Here is a 27,846-nt window from a genome sequence, read left to right on the forward strand (position 1 = left end):
AAATGGGCACACTTCTTTGTGTTGAAATGAATGCCGAATAACGCCCCTGCCCTATTTCATGCAACAAAGTATAATGTGACTTGGCTATCATTTCCACAAGTTGATTTCCTTTTACATCAATGTAGATAGATAGACCAACTAAGTCACATTACAAGACACTTTCAATTAGAGATAGATACGAGCAAGATTTGATAAGAATAGATAAATTTAAATAGGAAAGCAGTTCCTAGCAAGCCTATTCGAATTATTGTTATTGACATGATACCTTAACCCGACAGCGACGGGACGCACCATGGCCCACACTGTTAACTGTCCATCGATGGACCTTATTACAAAAGGCATAAAGTCCACCGATGGACAGTTAAGGATGACTCACGTTAGACCGGGCCGTGTCCGGGCCGGAGCTTCCGACGCTTACTTTTCTATGACATGACAGGCGATCACGTGATGCTTGCCATAGAAAACGATGCCCCGGAAGCTCCGGCCCAGACACGGCCCGGTCTAAAGTGAGTCATCCTTTAAGAGTCAATGCAGTTTGTATGCTCCAACCGTGTTTATTCGACGCTGTAGCCGGCTACAATACATTTTGTTTTTTTATTTATTATTTTTTAATTTTGTTTTAACGAATATATGGCGGTCAGCGTCTGCGTGCTTTCTACGGCCAACCTGTAAACACGACTCGTAATGCATCTTGGCGTGCGTAAAGCTTCATATCAATAACAAATTCAAACCGAGAATTTTATAAAAACAAAAATATTTTCGCGAATTAACCTAATAATTTTGTTTTAATGAATATTGATTTTAGCAATGTAACTCCTGAATCTATTAATTTTGAATTGTAATAGTGAAGTTTCCCTGGCGAGAGTGCGATATGATAACCTAGTCTCGTAGCAAAGGCACTCGTCTCCTGGCCAGCAGTAGTAGGGTCCACACGATCATCTCGGAGCGGAGGCGGTGACGCGCGCAGCCCGCGGCCGCTTCTGGAACAATTAATAAAATAAGTTGTCGGAAACTTAATTTTGGATACGAGCTTTTATGCTGACTCTACTTTTCTTTCAACAGGCAATACGAGTCAAGGCAATGAAATCCTAACAAACCCAAACACAAGGTTGGTTGGTTAGGTTAGTGATTCCTATGGCCACGTCCTGTGTCCATCATCAGATCAGCGATAGTACTATAATATTGCATTGTCTACCAACTTACATATTATGTATTTGAAGTTTCAGCTAAATCGAGTAATGGGAAGTGGATCTAATTTAGCTTGCAAGAAGATTTGACCAGAAAATAGATAAAATAGTTACTTGCATACAACTCATACAAGCATGGCAAGTAAAATAAAAGGGCTGCTATTTAACTGATCACCAGATTTAATAAAATTTAATACCAAAAAAATCTACTTTACCACCCTAAAATCATAAATGATCACCAAAATTATAACACCATTTTAATGTGAAATGATTACCAATTTTATTACATTTTACTATCCTATTAAAGGAAATGACACCAAACTAATCATTATTAACCCAAAAATTGTAAATGATTACCAAATTTCAAACCCCATTTTAATGTCAATTGATAACCAAATTTCTACATCTTGCTATTCTATTAAATATAAAAAATAAGTTCAAAAACTAAAACCCGACTACTGTAAATCGCGCTCTAAAAAGTATGAAACAAGATAGAATTCTTATCTAAAATTATCAAGCAGGAAATATTATAAATGTTACCATTTTTTTTATAAATACATATAACGTAATATAATTTACTGATTTTTATATATTTACAGAGATTCAGAGGATCGCCGTGGTCGTATGCCACGATTATAAACTTAAAAGTAATGTGGCATACGACCACGGCTATCCTCTGAATCTCTGTAAATATATAAAAAAATCAGTAAATTATATCGGCTAAGCTTCAGTCTTTGGCCCATCGGCGGAAAGTCGCCAGCCTGTCGGTATTCTACAGGCTGCACTTCGGGGAGTGTGCCCAAGAGCTACACGAGCTTATACCACCGTCCCCATTCTACCATCGGACTTTTAGACGCACGGCCGGTTTCCATCCTTACATGGTAGATATTCCACCAATTCGCACGAAGCGCTTTGCTTCTACTTTCCTTATGCGAACTGCCAAGGAATGGAATTCCCTGCCGGCGTCTATATTTCCGTGTTCTTATAACCCGGCAACCTTCAAATCAAGAGTGAACAGGCACCTTCTGGGCAAGCTCGCTCCATCGTAGGCCACGTCTACGCCTCGGCTAGTCTGTGGCCATGAGTAAGCCCATTCATAATAAAAAAAAAAAAATATTACGTTGTATTTATTTATAAAAAAAATGGTAACATTTATAATATTTCCTGCTTGATAATTTTAGATAAGAATTCTATCTTGTTTCATACTTTTTAGAGCGCGATTTGCAGTAGTCGGGTTTTAGTTTTTGAACTTATTTTTTATTTAATTAATTTTGGGGTCATGATTTCGTTACTAACTTTTTGAAGTCACTTTATATTACTTTTGCGAGGTCCTCAGTACAGAAACGCACGCAGAGCGCCGCCTATATCGGGCTACGCCCTTTAGTGCCTATGAGGGCGCCGAAGGCGCCCGGTTTTGGAACGCGTACGTCGGGCTACGCCCGACTCTTTTAGTATGACGGCGCCGAGGGCGCCCGGCTTTGGAACGCGTATGTCGGGCTACGCCCGACTCTTTTATTATGAGGGCGCCGAAGGCGCCCGGCTTTGGAACGCGTATGTCGGGCTACGCCCGACTCTTTTAGTATGAGGGCGCCGAAGGCGCCCGGCTTTGGAACGCGTATGTCGGGCTACGTCCGACTCTTTTAGTATGAGGGCACCGACGGCGCCCGGCTTTGGAACGCGTATGTCGGGCTACGCCCGACTCTTTTCGTATGAGGGCGCCGAAGGCGCCCGGCTTTCGAACGCGTACGTCGGGCTACACCCGATACATTTAGTATGAGGGCGCCGAAGGCGCCCGGCTTTGCAACGCGTACGTCGGGCTCCGCCCGACTCTTTTAGTATGAGGGCGCCGAAGGCGCCCGGCTTTGCAACGCGTACGTCGGGCTCCGCCCGACTCTTTTAGTATGAGGGCGCCGAAGGCGCCCGGCTTTGGAACGCGTACGTCGTGCTACGCCCGACACTTTTAGTATGAGGGCGCCGAAGGCGCCCGGTTTTGGAACGCGTATATCGGGCTACACCCGACTCTTTTAGTTTGAGGGCGCCGAAGGCGCCCGGCTTTGCGACGCGTACGTCGGGCTCCGCCCGACTCTTTTAGTATGAGGGCGCCTTCGGCGCCCGGCTTTGCAACGCGTACGTCGGGCTCCGCCCGACTCTTTTAGTATGAGGGCGCCGAAGGCGCCCGGCTTTGGAGCGCGTACGTCGGGCTACGCCCGACACTTTTAGTATGAGGGCGCCGAAGGCGCCCGGTTTTGGAACGCGTTTGTCGGGCTACGCCCGACTCTTTTAGTATGAGGGCGCCGAAGGCGCCCGGCTTTCGAACGCGTATATCGGGCTACGCCCGACTCTTATAGTATGAGGGCGCCGAAGGCGCCCGGCTTTGCAACGCGTACGTCGGGCTCCGCCCGTCTCTTTTAGTATGAGGGCGCCGAAGGCGCCCGGCTTTGGAACGCGTACGTCGGGCTACGCCCAACACTTTTAGTATGAGGGCGCTGAAGGCGCCCGGCTTTGCAACGCGTACGTCGGGTTCCGCCCGACTCTTTTAGTATGAGGGCGCCGAAGGCGCCCGGCTTTGGAACGCGTACGTCGGGCTACGCCCGACACTTTTAGTATGGGGGCGCCGAAGGCGCCCGGCTCTGGAACGCGTACGTCGGGCTACGCCCGACACTTTTAATATGAGGGCGCCGAAGGCGCCCGGCTTTGGAACGCGTATATCGGGCTACGCCCGACTCTTTTAGTATGAGGGCGCCGAAGGCGCCCGGCTTTCGAACGCGTACGTCGGGCTACGCCCGACACTTTTAGTATGAGGGCGCCGAAGGCGCCCGGCTTTGCAACGCGTACATCGGGCTCCGCCCGAGTCTTTTACTATGAGGGCGCCGAAGGCACCCGGCTTTGGAACGCGTACGTCGGGCTACGCCCGACACGTTTAGTATGAGGGCGCCGAAGGCGCCCGGCTTCGGAACGCGTACGTATCTTGTAAAAAATTGACCGTTTCATACTCGTACATTTTGGCTGATCAGGACTTCTATACCTATTCACGTGATAAAATGTTGCAGGACATTAAAAAAACACCGTGTACCTATAGCAGCCAAACAAATTTCTTTTGCAAAAACCTTCTTGTATCGCCGTAGTCGCGTAACACGCGGATAGAATCCAGAGCGCTTGTAGATTCATAGTTCGAATCACCTAACCGATAAATTAATGTTTTATCTGGCGCATGCAAGCAAAGCCGGGTGCAAAAGCTAACAATATTTATATATTTGAAATGTGCTAATTGAGCTCTTTCCAATGATGTATAACACATCATCATTACTTAATTTTAGTTTTTTTGTTCGTGACTTTATGACCTCTAGAGGGCGCATTGTTCATTTTTTTGTGACGCCATATAGCCTATAACCAGCGGACGATTAAGACGATTCGAATGACACATCGTTTGTTAAAATATAATAAGTACTTTAGAAGTTATGAGGGAACAGATGAACATACATACATACATACCCACATACATACCGGTCAAAATCATAACCCTCCTTTTGCGTTGCCGTAGTCGGGTAAAAAGGAGTGGACAGATTTTTGAAGGGTCACGCATGTAACACCTCTCTGGAGTTGCAGGCGTCCATAGGTTACGGTGACTGCTCACTATTGATCGGACCGTATGCTTGTATACCACTGACGTGATATGAAAAAATAATGAATTTAACCCTTATCTTGGCATCGTAACACCCGTGATACATGGAACTTAAAAAAATCTAGCAGGTTCACTTTATTACCTAACAGAATAATTCTGCCATCAATATGTCGAGCTACCCTCCTTACTTATAGAAAAAAATAATTGTCACGAGTGTCATTGTAAATTAATTAGTAATAATCAACATGGCGCCGCGGAAACAATAGATTTCGGTTCGTACTGGAAGTTTTGCAATTATTTCTTATGTTAGTATATATTTTTCCATAATCTACATTTTGATATCTTTACTGTCTCTTAGTGCATACATATTTACAATGCCTTCAAATTTAAAAACATTTAATACACAGAACCTTACATGAAACTGTTACGTATTATATTTGATACACTGCCAAGAACTGGGAAAGTAGTTTTTAAGTACTAGATGTTATTTAACTATATATTCGTACGCTGTAGCATTATTGCTACGCCGTAGCCCGTAGCACGGAAAAATATGTGTATGGCAAAAAATGGTCCCAAAGTAAAAAAAATTTTTTTTTTTATTTTAATTATTTTTTTACTTTTCATATTTTACTCAACTCTTTGCTGACGACTTTTTTGAAACTTTACGGGATCAAATTTTCCGCCCATGTGATCAGATATTCGTAGATATAATTTATTTTTACAGGTTTAATAGTCATCTGATGCTTTAGATTGCGTTTAATTAGAAGTAAATGCTAATTTCTGTTGCATTACATGTTTTATTTTTATTCAAATCTTCATTTTTCTTCTAAAAAGTAGGTAACTATTTTGTCGAGTTATTGGCATTGTATCAAATATGATACATATGATTTTCCAAAACTAGAAAATCCTGGATTTTTTTCCTTATTTTTTAATAGCCTAGTATGCTCAATAGGTGACAAAAAACTAAAAAAATGTCTATATTTAAGATATTTTGAGCCTTGCCAAGATAAGGGTTAAATGCGACGGAAGATATGGCCACCGAGCGGATATCGCCAGTGATCAGTATCTTTTATCTCAATAACACAGAAAATATAACTCTGTTTAAAATTTTGCCTTCGGTTGGTAATACAGTAAAATTATACATTTTGCGTTTGCGTCAAATCCGGTAGTTCTGATTTTTTGCAGGCATGTTTATGATGTTGGCCCAATGAATAATCCAAGTTTGTTAACTCAAGCGCCGAACGCAACTTTGTCAAAAATCGAATAAACCGCAATTTTTTTTAGATTTGGGCGCTTATAACCCTAAAGTACTAGTTTTTGATAGTAACTTCCTAGGGCGTTTTTATAGTAGACTAAATTTGCTACAATAAGACACTAGAATTGTCTCTGTACATCTAATATTTTCCGAGATAAAGCCTTTCAAAATTTTATAATTTATTAAAACATGCCTGCAAAAAATCAGAACTACCGGATTTGACGCAAAAGAGCCAGGTTACAAAATTCGACAAAGTTACTGGATTATGGAGTCTGTCCTTGTAAATATATGTATTTATGTATTTGTGTTAAGTTTCCATGTCATTGACTCTTGATTGCAGCCACAACATTTTCAAAAATGAAACAGAAAATTCTCTCATAAGTATCCAGTCTTTTTTTCCCAGATAAAATCACATCAGCAAGTTTTTTTAATACATTATCTTTAACATTACTCGTATAGCATTACCGTATCCAGAGAGCAGAAAATATATTTTCGGATAGTGATGCTAATTATAATGGATGTTAATCTCATTTCTGGAGGCTTATGGCCCGGAATATGTGAGCTAATATAGCAATGTTAGAAAACATTATTCTCTTACGGATACTTGGCAAATTAAGGTCACAGTACGAAAGGCCGAACTCCGCGTAGGGCCGCAGACCTGGAGGAGAGGCGCGCCTCCACGCGAAGCTTAAGGCCAAGCTGCGGGAGGTTAGTGCCAAATTATAAAAGTACAAGTATAAATAAAATGTAAAGTGTAAGTAAGTGTAAGGCCCCCCCCACATCTAGCGTCTTTCGAGCGTCGGCGTCTACAACTGTATGGCCGCGCTCGACGCAACGTCGACGCAACTGTGCAGCGACGTCATTTTTCATAGCGCTGACCAGACGCCGATAGACGCCGACGCTCGAAAGACGCTAGATTTGGGGGGGCCCTAAGTAAGTATAGTATAAGTAAGAGGCCGAAGACCGAGCTCCGCGAAAGGCCGAAAGCCCGGAGCATCTGAAAAATGTTCCCGCAGTCCTCCCGAGTATCTTCATTGCGAAGAAGCTTAGTCTTGGGAATCGCGTGGAAACCCGCCTCTCCCGGACGCTACAGACTTTGGGCAATACGCGGAGCTCGGCCTTCGGTCTTAGACAACTAGACTATTCAGTGTTTGAGAGATGTTGCTCTTCAGCTCCTCCCGCAGCTGATCCTTCGGCCTCGCGTGGACACGTTCCCTCTGTAACACTTTGGACCTTCGACCCATCCGGAAAAATTGTGGGAAGCGCGTATTTAAAGAACTATTTTTTTGTATTTGAGCATTAACCTCCTGCAGCTTGGCCTTCGGCAATACTATTAAAGAAAATATTACTTACTATTCTTACTAAACATGTACGTTGATATATGCGGGCGCGTCGCGACATACAGCCGCACCGACATAGCTCTAATATTCGGCGGGCGAGTTGGCACTGTCGCGCGACACCGCAGGGCGAGGTAGCCCCGGTGAGTTTCATAGTCGTCTGGATATACGCGCAGTGTCCGCCATGATGCGCGCAGGCCTTCGCTGTCCGGCCCGGATATGTGTGTTGGGTGTGTTATTAGGGGATCCTGTGAAAGAAGTGAAGTGTTAAATATGTTTTGTACAAGAAAACTAAAGACAAAAACCAAATTCACGAAATATGACTATCCCATTCAGTTTCCTTAAATATACTGTAGCCATACCAGTTAATAGACTTCCAAATAACATCATACTTGCCAAAAGCGTATTAATTAGGTCATTCATAAAAGCTGTTTGTTGCCATTTCGGGGGAAGTGAAATGTTTTGACACCTTTCCTTGATAGGAGGCTTGGCAGATGAAGTTACAGGAAATTAGGGTGCGACGGTGAAAATATCTTGAAACCATATTTGTAACTTATTATAAATTTATATAGACTCAGGGACCTACAGAAACAATAAAACCGGGCAAGTGCGAGTCGGACTCGCGCACGAAGGGTTCCGTACCATAATGCAAAAAAAACGGTCACTCATCCAAGTACTAACCCCGCCCGACGTTGCTTAACTTTGGTCAAAAATTACGTTTGTTGTATGAGAGCCCCACTTAAATCTTTGTTTTTTTTTTTTATTATTTATTTAGAAAACAAACAGCCTTTTACAAATAAATGTTACAAAAATTATTAAAAATAGGCCTAAAGTTTCATATGTTACTAGGTTGACTATTACAATAAAGGTAGTAGGTTACTTAATTATAAATTACCCGAAGGTACAGTACACTACTACACGCAAATAAAGTATGAAAACAATGCAAAATATAACTACAAACAATTTTTCAATTACTATAAAACAAAATATAATTATTTATATTATTATATTTTTAGTATTTGTTGTTATAGCGGCAACAGAAATACATCATCTGTGAAAATTTCAACTGTCTAGCTATCACGGTTCGTGAGATACAGCCTGGTGAGAGACGGACGGACGGACGGACGGACAGCGAAGTCTTAGTAATAGGGTCCCGTTTTACCCTTTGGGTACGGAACCCTAATAAGATAAATATTAAGTAAAACTAGCCTTAAACCTTATCACGCAAACACGAACAATTGTCACGCTATCGAATGAAAACACTAGGGGGTTTGTCATACCGTACCTTAAAAGGCACAATACTGAAAATTAAGTATACCAGCATTTTAAAGCTCTCTCAAAATGTAATAACATTAGATAAACCGGTGTCGACAGAGAGTGCTATAAATACGCCCTTACAGCCCAATACGCCCTTAGGGCTGCTGGTATCGAAAACGACATTGTATTTTTGACCACCTTCCCTGTTACACGGATATTAATCAAGGGTATAGTATACAGATTGCAAAAATTCAACAATAACCCTGGCCCTGTAATCCTGAGTTATGAACAATAAAGTGATTAGTACTAAGGTAAACGTACTAGTGGTCGATATGCTAATGCCCAATAGATGACACCTTGATGTCACCTCTATTGACATTGACTTAAGTTTCAAGATAACATGTATTGGGACCGCGTCGAGCACCAGTACGTTTACCTACTACTACAATAAGTGAAGATGTAAAAAATAATGATCCTACCAAGACTGCGCCAAGTCTCATAAAAACTATCTAATACTTATTTCAGAAAACGAACGAGAAAACGCGTTTTCACTAGGTAGTTAAAACTAGTTTTCCGTAAGACCTCGGTGAAAACTAGTTTTAACAGTGATTTTGCAGTAAAAACTAATTTCCGTAAAGTTCCTTGGTGAAAACTAATTTCCACTAATTATTAAATTTTTGGAAGTGACACGTGACAGGAAGGCTGTATCTTACCACTCGCAACGAATTGGCATTGCCGTCCAGTGAGGTTTCTATACACCTTGCCACAAGGCACCGAGTTGGTGACAGTTTTTTATTTATAAGTAAAGTTTTTTTTTATTCGGTAGACTAAAATTACATTTCATAGTCTGAACATAAAATAACATTTCATACTATGAAATGTAATTTTAGTCTACCGAATAAAAAAAATTGACTTTAGGTAGCTTGTTTTTTAGGGTTCCGTACCCAAAGGGTAAAACGGGACCCTATTACTAAGACTTCGCTGTCCGTCCGTCCGTCCGTCCGTCTGTCACCAGGCTGTATCTCACGAACCGTGATAGCTAGACAGTTGAAATTTTCAGAGATGATGTATTTCTGTTGCCGCTATAACAGCAAATACTAAAAACAGAACAAAATAAAGATTTAAATGGGGCTCCCATACAACAAACGTGATTTTTGACCAAAGTTAAGCAACGTGGGGAGTGGTCAGTACTTGGATGGGTGACCGTATTTTTTTGCTTTTTTTGTTTTTTTTTTTGCATTATGGTTCGGAACCCTTCGTGCGCGAGTCCGACTCGCACTTGCCCGGTTTTGAGTTTATTTAGTTTTAATCTTTCTTCTTTTTTACTGTTATGTAGTTTGGTAGTTTTAAATATAATAAATATGTTAGCAGTCAGTAGTAATGTCCAGCAAATTACTGCAAAAATCTGACCACTGCGACGTTGCCAGCATTATTCCAACGCGACGGAGGGATTCCAAATATTCCCCTTTCATGTCGCCGCTGATAAGTTCCGTGGCCGAATCCATTTGCTTTATATTTAGCCGCTTTTGAGGCCCGTGTATTTAATGAATTTCTGTCGTTTGGTTATATTACACCTAATGGCTTGAACATTTTTACCTGAAAGCTTACGCAGTTATTTGGAATTGTTAGAATTGTAGGTTTATTTGGAATTTTGAGGACGATCAATTCGAGAATAAGAATAAAGTTAGACCAAGCTGATTAGGATAGCAGAGACTGTGCAAGTGTTATTTTAAACGTCAAATTTATACGAGATTATGATTACTTAGCTTGGTCTTACTCTAAAATAATATCTGGTTAACAGTTTGCAAGAAAATTAAATTCGGAAAAGCAATGAATTTATTGTATTTCATATAAACTATATTTTATTTTTGAAATAATCGAGATTGTTGAATATTTTATAAAATCTTTTCATTGTCCTGTAGACATTAGCAATGCACGCACGAGAACTTTCCAAAGTTGCGAAACTTTTCACATGAGAAATTCTCGGTAACTTCTGAGAATGTTCTCGAGAACGAGAATTTATTTATTTACCGTAGTTTATACCATGAATATTCACGATAGTTTAGGTGTAGTCTTTACCCCCAGAAAATTACGACTTTTGGTCGTCCGCTTCCGGTCAGAAAAATGTATGACGGCCCGGCCAAACGGTGAGACTTAGGTGGGGGGTGCTCGACCAAATGTCATAGAGGGACCCTGGCAGTTTTTGAAACCGCCATTTTTTTTCAATATGGCCGACTTTTTTTTTAAACTTTTTGAATTTTGTCCTAGCGCGCTGAAATTTTGGTGACGGAATCTCGGGGTCCCCTAGATACCTATGAAAAATTTTTTTTTTGGAAAAATGTTACAATTGCGGGAAAACTGGCCACTTTTATTTTGTATGGCAACTTTTAAACGGTGCGTGATAGGTGGGGTGCTCGACCAAATGTCATAGAAGGCCCCGAGACAAAACAAACTGCATTAAAAAAAACCAAAATGGCCGACATTTTTTTTTAAATTTTTCGAGTCGGTCCGAGCGCGCTGAGATTTGGCATGGAGGGAGATAGAGGCTTCTAGATTGTAATGAAACTAAAAAAAAAAATTTGGAAGAATTTGTCGAAAGTCGAAATATTCTCTGATATAAACTGAGAATTTAAGCAACTTATTGGTAAATTTATCACATCAACAAAATAGCTAACTCTAATAGACAATAATATATGCATAATAACATTTAGTTTTAAGTTATGCCTATTTAAGCTTTATTTCAAGTATATTCTCTTGTTTAAACAATAATTTCCATGTTGCAGGAATGTTCTGAGAACATTCTCGAGAACGTTTCCGCTTTTTGGGAATGTTCTGCAATTTGTACATTGCTAGTAGACATGCATAGAATGACGCATAAAGGCAAAAGTAGGGATTTAAAAGGTTTTGTTAAAGCGCTGTAATGCTTAACGTAATTGAAATTGAAATTGAAATTGAAAATCTTTATTTCAGGTCTGTCGACCCATATTCTGTTAGTATACACGGTGCTTAAAATATGTTAGTTGAGTACATACATTGTAAAATAAATAAATAAAATTAAAATTAAATTACATTAAACATAATAAAACAATTAAAATCTAAACCACTTAAAATACATAAAAAAAAAAAAAAAAACACAAATCATTTTATTTAGCATATTGCCATACTGATTTGACTTGCCCAACCCAGTAATTTTGAATTGGACAGTCAAATCTGCCTGCAATCAATTTCAGAATGCTGTTGTGGCTATTTCTTACCCGACTCCAGATGGATGCAATTTTTTTGCGCATGATTGCATAAAAGTCATCTGTTCGGGCCTCAGCAAACATGCCTGAAGCACTGCACCACCTAGGTAGCCCCAACAGCATTCTGAAGGCATTATTGTACTGCACTCTTAGGGCATTATAAGCTCGTTTAGTATACTTGACCCACAGGCCGCTCGAGTAAAATGATTGGCTGTAGGCTTTAAATAGCGCAATTTTTACCTCTGTAGAGCACTTCGCGAACCTGCGGGCCAGCATATTACTCCTCACTGATAATGCCCTACGCTCTCTTTCTATGTCTTGGTCATCACAGAGATCCTCAGCAAGTATGTGACCAAGATACTTAAAACTTTGCACAACTCGCAGCACAACCCCTCCAAGAGTAACGGGAGGTACAAAATATGGCTTAATTTTACCTGCTTTAAAGACCATCACCTCACTCTTGGAGGAGTTATACCTCAAGCCATGCGAGTGCGCATAGTCTTCGCACCTGCCTACTAACTGCCTCAACGCCCCGATCGACGGGCTCAGCAGCACCATGTCATCAGCATAGCTCACATAATAAAAGACGTTGACAAAGCTTTATGATTCTCAAGGCAAAAATAATTTATGTAAAAGCAAGAATACGTTAAAAGGAATATACAGGGTAGATTTTTTAAACGGGTCAGTGAACGTTGACAGATTCTGTTCTGTACGGAAATGATCTAAGATATTTCCTAACCTTTTTAATGACGAACTGTATTGGGTAGTTGTTGGGGTAAAAATATATCCCGTAAGTATCTAGGTACTTCGCCGTTGGTACCCAATCGTACAGTAACCCTAATGTGAATTTCATTCGATAGCGTGACGTGACTTCCGCGTATGCGTTAATTCTCATTTTGTACGGGATATTGAGTTTCCAAAACGTCCCGCTTGGCGCGCTGTGCAAAATCCCATACAGAAATAGACATAATGCAAACGCAAACTCACGGTACGCTATCGAAAGCAAGTAACACTAGGGCTTCTATAGTAAGACGTACAAAGCAAGTATTTAAAAACTGACTGACTAACAGACTCTCCCATACGAAAGACGAACTTAGGGTATGTATTTCTACCAACCCTTTATTTCAATTAACTGCGAAAGTGACGGGGTTGCTACCTACAATATATTCCGTCTTTTCTCGGCACAATTGCCTTGACTCATACTACTTCATATATTAAGTCTCATCAATATTTTCTCGTGTCGTGGCAATATGTGCCGTGCTAATTGCACTCGACGTTGTATTTCTCTAATACCGGGTGTGGCCTGTAATATGAGCAAAAAATTTAACTGTAGGCTGTACTCCTCATACTGACCAACATTTGTTCAGCGACTTTTAAAGATAACTTGTGGTTTGATTTTTAATACACTTTAAAGTTTATTCTAAGACGCAATGTATTGCGAATTTTGTTATGTTTAAGGCGTGACAAGCAACGTCAATCACAATGATATGGCGTGGCGATGGCGTCCATTGAAGATAATATTTATTTTGTATGAAAAATAGGAATCTAAATAATAATATTCTTCATAATTTTTAAAAGTTATTGAACAAAAGTGTCAACATTTGAGGAGTACAATCTATGTTTTAAATATTTGCTCGTGTTACAGGCCACACCCGGTATATCACCTCAATTTAGGTTTCACTAACTCATACAAAGCCCCTAATTACGAAATCGTTTGTTCTCTTGTTTACCACAAAAGTCTATGCCACTTAGATCTTCGCGTGCATAGAGTACTGTTAGAGCCAGATGTTCTATAAGTTATTATAGTCTGAGAGCCGGCAGTTTTTTCTTGGTATACAATTTGTTAGGGACTCTGATTAATCAATTTATCAATCAAGTTCAAGTTTACAGCTACCTATGTCAGGACACTTATATACTGTTAATACATAGTCAGCATCATAAATATTTATACACTTTTCGAACTATCTCTAGGAACTTAAATTAAAAAATACATTTATACGTAAAAGTCGAATGAAGCTTGATATGAATTCAAGCTATTTAATGATTTTAGGATAATATATACTTGCCGCTTTTTCTTTGTGGGGACGTTACTCAATTGCATACTTGTTCGTATGTCGTTCATATTTGAATAAAATAAGACAAACAACATCTAATGACTTGGAATTAATTCATAGAAATGAGAATTCATTATTTTAATTTATTTAATTAAAATAAATTGCTACGTATTGAACGTCCTAATCGAGTCAGGAACGCATTTTATCTAGCAAAAGCAGTGACATTCTCAAATGACGCTATACTTAGTAACCCTACAATAGCGACACTGGTGCAGTCACCATACGAAAGTTTAGTAACCTGGATCAAACGAGATTTGATAAGTAAAAGGTAGTGCGTTCTTGGCGCCAATTTTAGATGAAATGCTTTTGGTGGGATAAATATGACTAATTGCCATGAAATACATAAAACATTTGATTGTGCTCCCTTATGGTAACAATCCATTTCTAACCGCAGCTGCACTACCGGTACTGAACGCGTCGCTGTCATTGTCAATTTCCATAGTAAAATTGGCAGTAGTGCAGCTGTCGTTGGAAATGGAATGTTACCCTTACTTGAACTCATCTACTATAGTCCACTAAAATAATGCAATGACATAAATTTAAATCAATTCTGTATTGTTCCTGGTTTGCGCCATCCATTTTTGTCTAACATAATCCTGAACTCACACTGATTATTTAATCTACTGGAATTGACAGACATAAAAGTTTTTTGGCTCTTAGACTAACTTCCTCTACACTGAGTTGTAAATTACAGCAGCCATTTAACAGTAAAGCACATTCAAGACATTATGGTTTGCATTCTTTGCCAAGTGTTTTATTACTATGAACAGCGTTCTAAATGTTTAAGCTATTTAAATAATTTAGATTGCGTTATTATTGATTACGTTATTTAAATACAGCGTAACCAAAAGGTAATTAGAAAATAAGCATGGATATTTTAAATGGATATGTTATGTTTGTATATAATGTAAAGCTCTAGCTACTATACATATTTTATGGAACCATAAGAGAGGTAAAAACCGGTCAAGTGCGAGTCGAACTCGCGCACGAAGGGTTCCGTACTATTACGAAAAACCCGGTAAAAATAACGTTTTTTGTATGATAGCCCCATTTATAATATTCTGTTTTTAGTACTTGTTATTATAGCGGCAACAGAGATACATCTTCTGTGAAAATTTCAACTGCCTAGTATCACAAATCATTAGATAAAGCCTTATGACAGACAGACAGGCGGACAGCGGAGTCTTAGTAATAGGTTCCCGTTTTTAGGGTTCCGTACCCAAAGGGTAAAACGGGTCCGTCCGTCTGTCTGTCACCAGGCTGTATCTCACGAACCGTGATAGCTAGACAGTTGAAATTTTCACAGATGTATTTCTGTTGCCGCTATAACAACAAATACTAAAAACAGAATAAAATAAAGATTTAAGTGGGGCTCCCATACAGCAATCGTGATTTTTGACCATAGTCAAGCAACGTCGGGCGTGGTCAGTACCGTTTTCTTTTTGCATTTTATTCCGTTTTTTTTTTGCTTTATGGTACGGAACCCTTCGTGCGCGAGTCCGACTCGCACTTGCCCGGTTTTTACTCTTTGGGTATGGGAACCTAATATAATAATAATCTATCGATAGTAGAATGGAACACTCTTAAACTAGACCAATCCATCGATCGAAGTCGATTGTTCCATTCTACCATCGATCGATTTGGTGTGGTAACACCGTTAACAATTTTTGTACAAAAAATGTAGCAACACATTAAAACAGGAGATTTATTCTAATTTTAATAACAAGTAATGTATTTGATCTGGATTTGTTAATAACTACCACAATGTCGGCTCGATTCGGGAAATGAATTAGACACTCACTAGATATGAAACAGTAAAGATATGTGACGTTCCACTGCAAAAGGTACCTTATGGCGGCTGGCGCCGCGATTCTGGAAATGAATAGATATTCACTAGATATGAAATACCTAGTGAAGATATGTGACGTTCCACAGAAAAAGATACCTTATGGCGGCCGCCGGTGCTTACGTCGCATAGCGCCGCAATAATATTGGAGCGGCGTTAATGATAGCGTAAGCGCTAACGGGCCATAAGGTATCTTTACCCGTGGGACGTCACATATCTTTACTATATCGTTTCTAGTTAATCTCTAATTCATTTCCCGAATCGCGCCGAATGACTCATTATACAGACAACATATAAATTCAACTAGTGTACGCGGGTGAACCTTCACACCTTTAGGCAAAGTACCTCTCTTCATCGTCTAAAAATCTTTCCCTTTTCTCCTGCCTACATAATTATATTCCTACAATATTCACAAAAAGACGCCACAAGTCTATCCATTATATTCTTCGGAGAAAAGACAAAAAAATCTAATTTTCGAACGTTTGTCATCACCAACGGAAATTAAACCTTGTTATCTTCATGTTAAAGCACATTTTAGACGATTACTGTCGTTTATAATAGCCATTACAGTATATAAATGTCTTTGAAGCTTGGAATGGAATTATTCTGGGATAAGAATCGTTTTCAAATTGGATGTGGGATGTTGGCAACCGTATTTGGGTTGCTCTCATTTTTAACCAACTTTCCGAAGAAGGAAATTCCCAAATAGTCTTAAATTAAGTTTGAAACGTAGGTGTAAGTACTCGTATTTTGTGAGACCTTATTTATTTAACTGGAAGAAAATAGCGTGAGAAATTGACTGCCCGATATGAACTTTAATATACGTCAAAATTATTACGTCTAGATAAGATATGGATTAGATAAGTCAGTGACATATCTAATCTCTCACGGATATAATTATCTATTGATGGATATTTTGTAATAATTTACTTTAAGTTTAGTTTTAGTTATTTTTAGATATAGTTTAAGTTTTGTAGGTTAGTTATTTAATTATGTTTTTTTTTAAGTATGTAAGTATATTAAGTACGTATGCACTAATAAATCAAGTACAAATTAATCTACTTAAGTGAACTTCGTAAGTACGGTCCTACCCGAAGTACCTACTAATTAATTCAATATTTTTAAAATTATTTCAAATTGGAACAGAGTTGCATTTATTTTGCTTCGTTCGATTTCTAAAGAAAATAAAGTCAACCCTACCTAATCCTTCACTATTGATTAAATTATCTAAATAATTAAAATTCGAATCGGGCCGCTAGCCTTCCAATGGCCGGATTGTTGTAACCTCTAAAGATCGAAAGATAACCTCGCTACAACTTATCGTTCTATTGTCCCAATACAAAAGACCCATTGCCCTTGACGTAAACCCCAACAGGACCCATAAGTCCAATCGTCCATTTCTTCCGAACGCCCTAAACGACCAATAAATCTAACGCTGCCAATTGGCCAATGACGCGAGCTTCCGGTTTAAATCGACCGGAACTCAATCGGCTGACCGTAATCACGACCAACAATTACAAACTTAACATCTGCGGTCGCAGGTGGCGCTATAAGTGCCAATTGGCTACTTTCCTACTAGACAAATCAGCTTCTTTTTTAGAACCTGTCAAAACGATTTGCTAATATGGAATTATGAATTATAATAATAATTTATATTATGAAAACGTGCGTAGTGACGTCACAGTCAACTCACTTTTTAACCGACTTCCAAATCTCAAAGAAGGAGGTTATCAATTCGGTTGTATGTTTTTAGACTTCCATCCGATTTATTAAATAGAAATTGTGTTTAAAAATAACTGCTATTTATGATTTTCTAATAATGATCTAGTGCTTTATATCGTGCACGGTGTGAAATAATTTATTTTAAGTAGGTAGAGGATTGTACCGAATTTTCAATTATCGTCATTTTTTTCCTAATAATAAAATTTGGTGGATAGATAGCAGTGGCGGCGCGTCAAACATATCCATGGGCAAACCGGGACTAATTTGGCTTACATATTTCCTTTACAACTCTGCTCAAACGTCCAAAAACAGGCAAGCCGGTGGGAATAGGCTTTTATGGACGCGCCGCCACTGATAGATAGAGCTCCCTATTATTAATCTTGGTGGTCAGAGCGGTGGTGGCCGAGTGGATATGACGCCCGACTTTCAATCCGGAGGTCGCGGGTTCAAATCTTGGCTCGTACCAATGGGTTTTTCGGAACTTATGTATGTACGAAATATCATTTGATATTTACCACTAGCTTTTCGGTGAAGAAAGACATCGTGAGAAAACCTGCATACATCTGCGAGGAAATTCAAAGGTGTATGTGAAGTCCCCAATCCGCATGGGGCTAGCGTGGGGACTATAGCCCAAGCCTTCTCGCGCATAAGAGGCCTGTGCCCAGCAGTGGGATGTATATAGGCTGAGATATTACTCGTATAACTTGCTTAAAATAGAATATGTCCTTTAGGAATCACAATGGGCATCACGAGGATAGTGTCATCTAAACTAACTTTGCACCGACTTGAAAAGTACATAGAAAGGAAGTATCATTATAAACTATACACGTCATATAATGATGACATCGCCTCAATTTGTCATTACAAATGCTATTGCAGAGTTAACATGGTCGACTCTAATCAAACAGCCACAAAAATAGTACGAGAAAATTCTGTTCAGGTTTTTGCCGACTGCATTTGTAAATTGGTCCAGTGGTTGACATGTTTATTGGAAAGTGTACTCTATTGTGTTGGCAAAGCGTCTGTTGTTGATTGTATTGTGTAGGTACGATTGATTTGTTTGGTCTGTTGATTGCGAGAATCAATTAACGAGGTGTTATTGAACCTTTTTGTTGTACATTTTGTTTTTTTTCTGATTTTTATCCCTTTGAAAGCCAGTACGGATATGATGGTCGTATTTGTCTACGTGACAGCGTGATAAAACGGTGTCCGTCTCTTTCTATCCCGCAGACTTAAAAAGTGACAGTTGTTTTATCACGTGGATAAATGTGGATAAAGCGATCCATAATAGGCTTGCAGATTTGTTTTGTTTTTATTGCCTTGTCTATTCCTATGGATTATTAATAATGAAATAAATATTATTCATTCATTCATATTCGTCTTTTCTTTAGTGTCTCACGGTCTTAATAGTAGTAAGAATGAAATTTGAATCTGTTTAACCTGTTTAGACGACAACGGTTTCACTCACTTAAATTTTTAAGGGGCCCACTGATTAACAGTCCGCCGGACGGTATCGGCCTGTCGCGGTGTTAGTAAAATTTTGATAGTTCCGAACAACTGACAGGCCGATACCGTCCGGCGGACTGTTAATCAGTGGGCCCCTTTAGTGGCTAATGGCGAAATGTTTCGGGCCCTTCGGGGTCTTTCCTCAGGCTTGAGTTTAAAATATGTCTCACGAAATTTGAATCGTTAAGAAATGAAACAGACTACCCAATTCAAACTTTAAAATACATAAAATATTACGTCTAGATAATGGATTAGGAAACTTAACATAAAATATTATAAGAAGGAGCGTGCAGACTTTATACATGACTATTTATTTGTGATATTTAACTATATGAAAATTCCTCCCTGCTTTTATCCTGTTTGAATAAAATCTATTACCTACCGTACCTACCTACTATTTGTAAAATGTCAATACCAACTGCTACTGATGTCTACAAAGGAAAAAGTCATTTAATGTCACCGTATTCACTGATACAGGCCGCGTAGCCAAGATGCCAATCGCTTACGCTCCGTAGCGATCGAAACGCAACTGTCACTGTCGCACTAACATGGAAGAGTGATAGAGAGACACAAAGCTTTTCGCTGTCGAAGCAATAGCGATTGTAACCTTGGCTAGGCCGGCAGATATCTTTTATTGACATATAAGCAAACGTATCAAAGGAAGGTAATATACTTTACTTGTAAGTACAGTATAATACTAACAATAATTTACATTTTGGATTTGGGTGTTGCTATGTCTAAATTTTTTATGGAATATTATAATAACATTTTGCTTTAAAGTCTTGGTGGTGGTTTTAGGGACACTCTGCAGGTATTTTACGTCGATTTAAAGTGGGCCGTTCGTCACTCATAAAAACTGTTGGAGCACAACCACCCAGTGGGAAGAAAAGTACATACATTTTACGGTACAGTGTCGATATCCCGGGTATACTTTGATTTTTTTAGCAGTATGCAGCAATGCTCCAAAGCTGTTACAATTAGAATGTTACCTACTAACAATAAGTTAACATGTGGCTAAAGTTTGTGATTATATGCTGACCACGGCACATGGATGTTCGTAGTTGGAAGCCAAATCTCAGATGCATACAGTTCTAAGTTAACGTTACTCGTAGTTCGTAGAAGGAAATGAGCGTAGAAATTTTAATGATACTTAGTTCATTTGAGTTTCATATACAATTTGTATGAATCTGATTCTGAGTCCAAATAACTCAAGAGTTCTTAATTTTTGCAAAAAAAGTAAATGGTACCTACTTTTAAATAAAAAAAAATTCGATCGGAACTTCCATAGCTTACAATAAAATTTAATATTGGGTATAACGAATCTGCCATTTATATGGCTACGTAGGTATGCGGTAATAAAACTGTTTAGTAAGAAAAGCCACTTCTACCGGGTGTGGCCCGTAACACGAGCAAATAATTAAAACATAGATTGTACTCCTCAAACGACAACACTTTTGTTCAACAACTTTTAAAAATTAATATTATCTTCAATGGACGCCATCGCTACGCGATATCATTGTGATTGACGTTGCTTGTCACGCCTTAAACATAACAAAATTCTCAATACATTTCGTCTTAGAATAAACTTTCAAGTGTATTAAAAGTCAAACCACGAGTTATTTTTAAAAGTTGCTGAACAAATGTTGGTCAGTATGAGGAGTACAGCCTACAGTTAATTTTTTTGCTCGTATTAGAGGTCACAGAGTGTATATTGGTTAAAGGGGGTTAATATAGGTGAAAGAAATTGGAGGAGACCTATACCCTGCCAAAGGGATCCCAATAATAAAAAACTAAACAGAGAGAGAGGACATAAAAAGGATATACCTAAGGAAAAGTCGAATATCAAAAAAAAGCTATTAGATTTAAATACATATATATAATTATTTCCTTTTAGTTAGTCTCTAAGGAAACAAATTTATAAATTATTATTACTATTACGGGAAATAAAAGGTTTTTATATTTTATATTATATATTAATATAGGTGAAAATTTACGAATACAAAACCGTATTTTAATAGAGGTGTTGACACATCACTACTTGCATACGGCACATGCAGTTTTAACTTATTCAACTCAGTTTAATTTGAACTATTGTTTCAAGTCGCCGCGAAGTTGGTAAAGTTCCAAGCCTTCATTTTAATACGTTATTTGAACAACAGGCTGTACATTTTACTTTAGTTCCTCAAAGAAAGTCGGATCTGAATATACTTACTTACCTACCTATGACATTTATAGTTTACAACGCCGAAAACACAATTATTTTCAAATTGTAAATGAATAATCTCGATGTGTATATGATATAAGTAGTAATTTTAATAACTACTTACATATAATTTATTGTATACTAACCATAGATATGCCACTTCGTCTGACTTTTTAAATTTTTTGACTATACCTATTACTAAGAGTCAGGAGCGAAAAATATATCCCAAATATTTTTTAAAAGTTCCTTGCCTTTATAACAATTTCTAAAACATAAAAAAAATCCAATGAAGAGGCTTGCCGTGGTCAATAGACATCAAAATTCGTAAAAATATATTCTATAATGTTAAGGCCGTTCCCGTACCCAAATGAAATCTACAATCGAGGCTCCCCTCACGCCACCCGTCGCGCCCCTAGATACAATGACGATACAACAGCGCCACGCAAGAAGTAGCGACTTGAAATGAACTAACAGGACACTGATTTGTAAAACGTATTGGTAAATACTGAAAAAGCATGCTGCATCTCATAGATGGCGTTAAAGTTAAAAAGGAAAAATAAATGAAACATAGTGTAAATTAAATATTCATTTTAATGAAGTCAACTCTTATTTCAATAATATTTAATTATAAGGGTAAATACAGTTTATATTTAAACAAATTAATGACTGCAAGTTTTCTATAATATCATTATTTATTAGGTATACTGTGCAGGTATATCATCGATATTTATTAAAAAGTTAGGGCATACCGATACAAGTGCGATAAAATAGGTAATTCGCACATGTATCGTACAACGTTTTACAGTACATAATATGGCCCTTTAAATTTTCGACATAGTTACGTAATGTGCTAATTATCGCACTAATGCGGTAAAGTAGCACCATATTGTAATAGTACCTACATTACGTTTACAAGTGCGGCAAATAGGAAATTCGAAACGAGTGGCGATAAATTCGAACACGACCGAAGGGAGTGTTTTGAATCGACACGAGTTGCGAATTACCTATTGGCACATGTATCGTACAACGTTTTACAGAACCTACATATGTACTAGGGTTTGCTCCCGGGAAATACCGGTACCGAAAGTACCGGGAATTGCCGGGATTTAGAGCCAAGCAAAGAACCGGGATTTCAAAATTAAATTCCCGGTACTTTCGGGATTTTCGGGATTAATATTTCAGGTACAATATTTGACTGTTTTCTGTTACTTAGCATGAAATATCATGTTTTTTAAAGAAATACATTATATAAATCCATTGCTGACGCTAATACTTTTACGGCTGACCATATATTAAAGCAAAACAAAAATAGTCAATGGGTTTGACAATGCCAACAAAATAAAATAGCTTATTTTGAAACTATACGAGTGTTTTTTTTTAAGATACGATAAATAATTTTATACGAATAATTAGTTACTTGTATACTAAATACGAGCAAAAACTAGAGAGAATTGTGTAATAATAGTCACGTAATTGCTAATTGTCGCACTAGTGCTGTAAAATAGCACCATATGACTGTAAATCAAATTTATTCATTTTACAGGGTTCCATAGGTTCGTGGAATCACTCAAGAGTCAAAACCTTTTTTCTCAGGAACGTGTAGAGGCCTCAAATTGAAATTATATCAAATAGGTACTCGGATCTACTCTATTGTCAAATATATTAGCTTTTTTTCTCGTATATCGCAAAAATCCGAATTAATATCAAAATACCGGTATTAATATTGAAATCCCGGGATTGACATGCAATATCGGAAATCAATCCCGGGATTGAGAATGATCCGATATTGCATGCCCTAACCAAGTTTCAACCTAACAACGAATAATAAATCCCGGGATCCGGATATTTCAATATTGGTCCTTCTCAATACCGAAAATGTAATCTCGAGCTTTGCGAGGGTTTCAAGGCACGAGGGTTAAACAAACCACTTCACAACTTGAAACCAATTTTACCTACTCACATGCAATTTTGCACATTTATTCAAGCCCCTTATCTTGCCTAGAATACAAAATTTCGTAAACGTAGCTCTAACAGTTATTCATAAATTAACGTTTTAAAACCGGATTTTTTATGACTGACTGACTAATAGATCAAAAACCTAACCCACTTCCAGCTGACCTAGAAACTTTAAATTTGGCACCAAGGTAGACTATTAGGAGTTTATAGAGGGAACAATCTAAAAACTGAAAATTATTGATAATTTGATGAAGAAAAACATATATGTATACTTATCGATAATAGGCTAGATGACTAATTTTCATTTATGATATCAATCGATCAGGTTTGTCTTTACGATCAAAAGTCTATATGGGATCCATTGCATTAAAGGAATACAAAAATCAGAAATTATAGTCAAAGTCCGACAGTCGTACTTCACTCGCGAAACGACCCGAACAAAACGATATGTGACCGTGACGTCAAGGTCACAAAGAGTCCATCTTGAAGTATGAACAAAACAAGAAAATTGCAGGTGAAATATTGCGTTTATGTAGTTTCCATACAATCTTTTATTGGATAAAATCTGAGGAATCGAATCGAATGGTAACTAACTGCGACAATTCTTCGACTGACGGTTTTGTCAGGATGCCCTTCTTCCACATTGAACGATATTTGTAACTGAAAATAAAATATATTGTATGTGTTAGCATTTACAATTTGTCACATCATGTACAGTCGACGTCAAAGATATGTACCTATTGCACCTTACTCCTTTCTAATAAGGTGAAAAATGTATACATATATTTAACGTCGACTGTTCATATAAAGCACCGGTGGTAAAGAACCAACGAGAGAAATAGAAATAACACCCTGTATAATAGACTACGAATCGTGTGATACATCAATTTACGATGGAATTCTGGCACACGAAGTTGAAACAATGTTATTCTAGCTAGGTAGTTAGTACAAAAGGTAAAATTGTTCTCTGCATACGATCAATAAGCATAATTAGCATGAATCACCTACCTCATGGGTATCTTCTTCCTCTAATAGACTAGGAACCCGATAAGTGTCATCCACCTGTGCAATGCGTGGGTTCAAAATGTTTGAGCCGGTCGCCTCACTGTCAAAACCAAAATTAAATAAATGTATGATGTTTTACAGCACATATGGACTTTACCGCACTAGTGCGATAATGCACACACACATTACGTAACTATGTCAAATATTTAAAGGGCTATATGTACTGTAAAACGTTGTACGATACATGTGATAATAGGTAATACGCAACATAGGTTATCGCCACTCGTGAATTTCCTATTTTTCGCACTATTTTTTATCATCAAGTGATGATGAACAATAACAGCCACATTTTGCCTCTCATTAAGCATCCGGACAAATCTGTCGGTCGAAGAATTGTAGCAGCCAGTCATTTCTTTACAACATCACTCAATTTAAGGAGTCATCCATTAATTACATCACACGTGTAGAGGGAGGGGGTCAAGAAAATGTGACATATTGTGACATGGGGGAGGGGGGAGGCACAAACTTTGTGACGTCACTTTAACTTCATCAGTAACCGAAAAATTATTTAAATTATTTTATTCGCTGTACATTTAAATAACAAGTTTTTAAAACGATAATCGTTTTTATTCGTTTAATTTTCTTTCCTAAGCAGTTTTGGGTTATAAAATTACTAATATTTATATCGTCAAAAATATTTTGATAAAATATTAATAATAATAAGTACCTAAGTACTTACTTAATTCGATTTGGCGATTTCGTAGAAGAAATGTGACGTCACACTAGGGGGGAGGGGTTTGCCAAATGTGACCAAGTGTGACAAGAAATAAAAAAGACCTAGAAATTCGTGTGACGTAATTAATGGATGACCCCTAATTAGTCCATTACTATTTCATAAATTGATCATGGACCCGCGAAACGCAGACAGAAAGATATGACGAATCCTTAAGGGTTACGTTTTTTGCCATTTGGCTACAGAACCCTAAAAATGCTCTATCACAGGTAAATGAGAAATTGAAAATGGAAATAATTGCCCAAGATTATTAGTTTTATTAAAATAAAAAATCGGTCAACACGCTCAAGAAAAGGAAATCATTTACTATTGTGTAGGGTAGGTATAATATAAAATAACTATCAGTTCATTAAAAAATACGTAAAAGAATAACGAAAGTACGGACAATCGGTAAATCCCGGGATTTTAATTTCCGGGACTTACTCAGGCAACCCTATTGTGTACATTTTTAGGGTTCCGTACCCAAAGGGTGAAAACGGGACCCTATTACTAAGACTTCGCTGTCCGTCCGTCCGTCTGTCCGTCTGTCATCAGGCTGTATCTCATGAACCGTGGTAGCTAGACAGTTTAAATTTTCACAGATGATTGAATTTCTATCGCCGCTATAACAACAAATACTAAAAACAGAATAAAATAAATAGTTATACAACAAACGTGATATTTGCCGTTTTTCGCATAATGGTACGGAACCCTGCGTGTGCGAGTCCAACTTGCACCTGGCCGGTTTTTTTTTAAATTAAGTACCTCTTGGAGAATATCAAATAACTGATGAGGGCAATGTATCTCGTACGATATTATTGATTGGCGACATTTTATTTAGTTTTCGGCGAACATTTGCTAAGTAGGTAGTACTAATAGCCATCTAGGAAAATAAGTACAAAATATGTCCAAATAATTGAGAATATCAATTCAAAGCATAAAAAGATATAAGCATCTGCACTGATAGGAAAACAGTAGGTATCTAAATCTAACTAAGGTCTTTTCGTACGCCGCCGCTGTGAGTAGGTAGGTATTTATCGCAACGCACGAAGTTACGCGCGACATAGGTACCTACATATGCGACGTTATCTATGAAAAGGGACCTTATTGTCGATGGCGCTTCCGCCATTATCAACGATGTTCTGATATAAATACCACGCCGCGCGACATGTGCGTCGTAAGCGCCATAGACAATAAGGTCCCTTTTCATAGATAATGCCACAATTAGATTTAGAACTTACTCGTTACTTTGAATGTCAGTGGTTGATGAAATCGGAGATTCCATTTCCATATTTTGCAGTCTGTAAATAAAGATAAATTGTAGTAGTGTATTGTGTTACGTAGGTAGGGCTAAAAAGCACAAGTCAAATAATTATACTCACTCGATGTAGTCTAAAGATGTAGTATCATGTTCGGCTGTGAAATTATCCAATTTTCTTCTTTTCCTAGAAAGACAAAAAAGTAAAAAGTTTAGACGCATGACAAATCACGAGCTGAGGTTCGAACCCTCGATAGGTGGATGGATTGCTAAAAGAACGCTTTATGCGTCTAATTGTGTGCGTTACGTGTATCACTGTGTGCTCATATTTATAGGAAGGCCCACTACACCGCAACCGCGTAACTACGACTCACGGAGACGCACACATACTTATAGTTCGTTTTTTTTTAGCATTAGAAAGAACTTGCAAGAAGGTAAGCGATCTTGACATGTCTTTTAATTGAAAAACGCTTTATAAAAATCTATAACTATTACTTATGAAAGCAGACGAATATAAATGATCGTATTAGATTCATAATTGTTACAAATTTGCCGTAACTTATTTTTAAAATGTGTTTTTCAATTAAAAGACACGTCAAGATTGTTTACCTAATTTCTAATGCTAAAAAAAACGAAGTATAGACGGCAATGTTTTCTGTCTTTGCCGTGTGCGGCGTGGTGTAAACGTCGCGAATCGCAATATCCTTTTAAGCTATTTAGATGATGAATTGATGACAATGTTTAACCGGTAGATGGAGCGATTATTAAATTTTAGAATGTTTTAAGTTATATGGATTACTAATTAGTACGATCGAGTATATATTAAATTAAGTAATAATTACTTATTTCACTGTGTAATAAATATACATTTTTACTTACGTTAGTTCCATTGTTTGTTGGAATCTTCCGAGTTGTCTTTTTCGAGATGTCTTCTTTTTATTCAATTGCTTGTTACCCATTATAACTTAAAGGTTTTGGTGCACACGGTATATCACTAGGACACACAACACAGCACAGTTTTTATAAGTAAATCTTATATTTGTTTTGGGGACACGTAGTACAGGTCCGTCTGGCACGAGCGCTCAGCCATCACTGTCTCATTTCGAAAGACGGACGGAGATAGAGCATGCAGGCCGAAGTCAATATTTTTTTACGATAGAATTAGTTGATGTTTATTTATTTTAAAAATATTGCCTCTAATTATCGTTTTTCTAAAGCTGTCAAATTATTGTTATAGTTATGATTGATTTTTCTCCTTTTTTTGTTTCATAGTGTCACATAGTAAAGAAACAAGTAAAGTTGGAGTATAAATTCGAATTGGAGGTTACTTTGGGAATAAATTGTATCGAGCGAAGTGTTATGAATCGTGTATCGAAAGCTGTGTTATTAAAGATAATATAATCAAGAATTATATATATTTTTCCCAGGTCTACAAATATCAACGTTTCTTAGAAAAATAGGATAATAATTGGGGTATTTTTACATTTCTGGCTCAGGGAACGGCCTTAATATTCAGGAAGGAAAATGAGGACTATGTTTGTGCGGAGAGGCGACAACGATACGC

The 27,846-nt window shown here is 37.9% G+C and overlaps 1 protein-coding gene across 1 annotated transcript; it reads right to left on the reverse strand.

The window, feature by feature from the left end:
* Window positions 1–791: 791 nt before the first annotated feature.
* Window positions 792–27,720, reverse strand: LOC134667800 (uncharacterized). Its single transcript, XM_063525207.1, has 7 exons — window positions 27,162–27,720; window positions 26,407–26,469; window positions 26,266–26,325; window positions 24,256–24,352; window positions 23,842–23,907; window positions 7,418–7,649; window positions 792–980 (listed from the first exon to the last, which is right to left on the reverse strand). The coding sequence occupies exons 1-7, from the start codon at window positions 27,239–27,241 to the stop codon at window positions 880–882; spliced, it is 699 nt and encodes a 232-aa protein (XP_063381277.1). The 5' UTR covers window positions 27,242–27,720; the 3' UTR covers window positions 792–879.
* Between the last annotated feature and the right edge of the window lie 126 nt (window positions 27,721–27,846).

The sequence above is a fragment of the Cydia fagiglandana genome, chromosome 9 (genome assembly GCF_963556715.1).
Source record: "Cydia fagiglandana chromosome 9, ilCydFagi1.1, whole genome shotgun sequence".
Classification (NCBI taxonomy): Eukaryota; Metazoa; Arthropoda; class Insecta; order Lepidoptera; family Tortricidae; genus Cydia; species Cydia fagiglandana.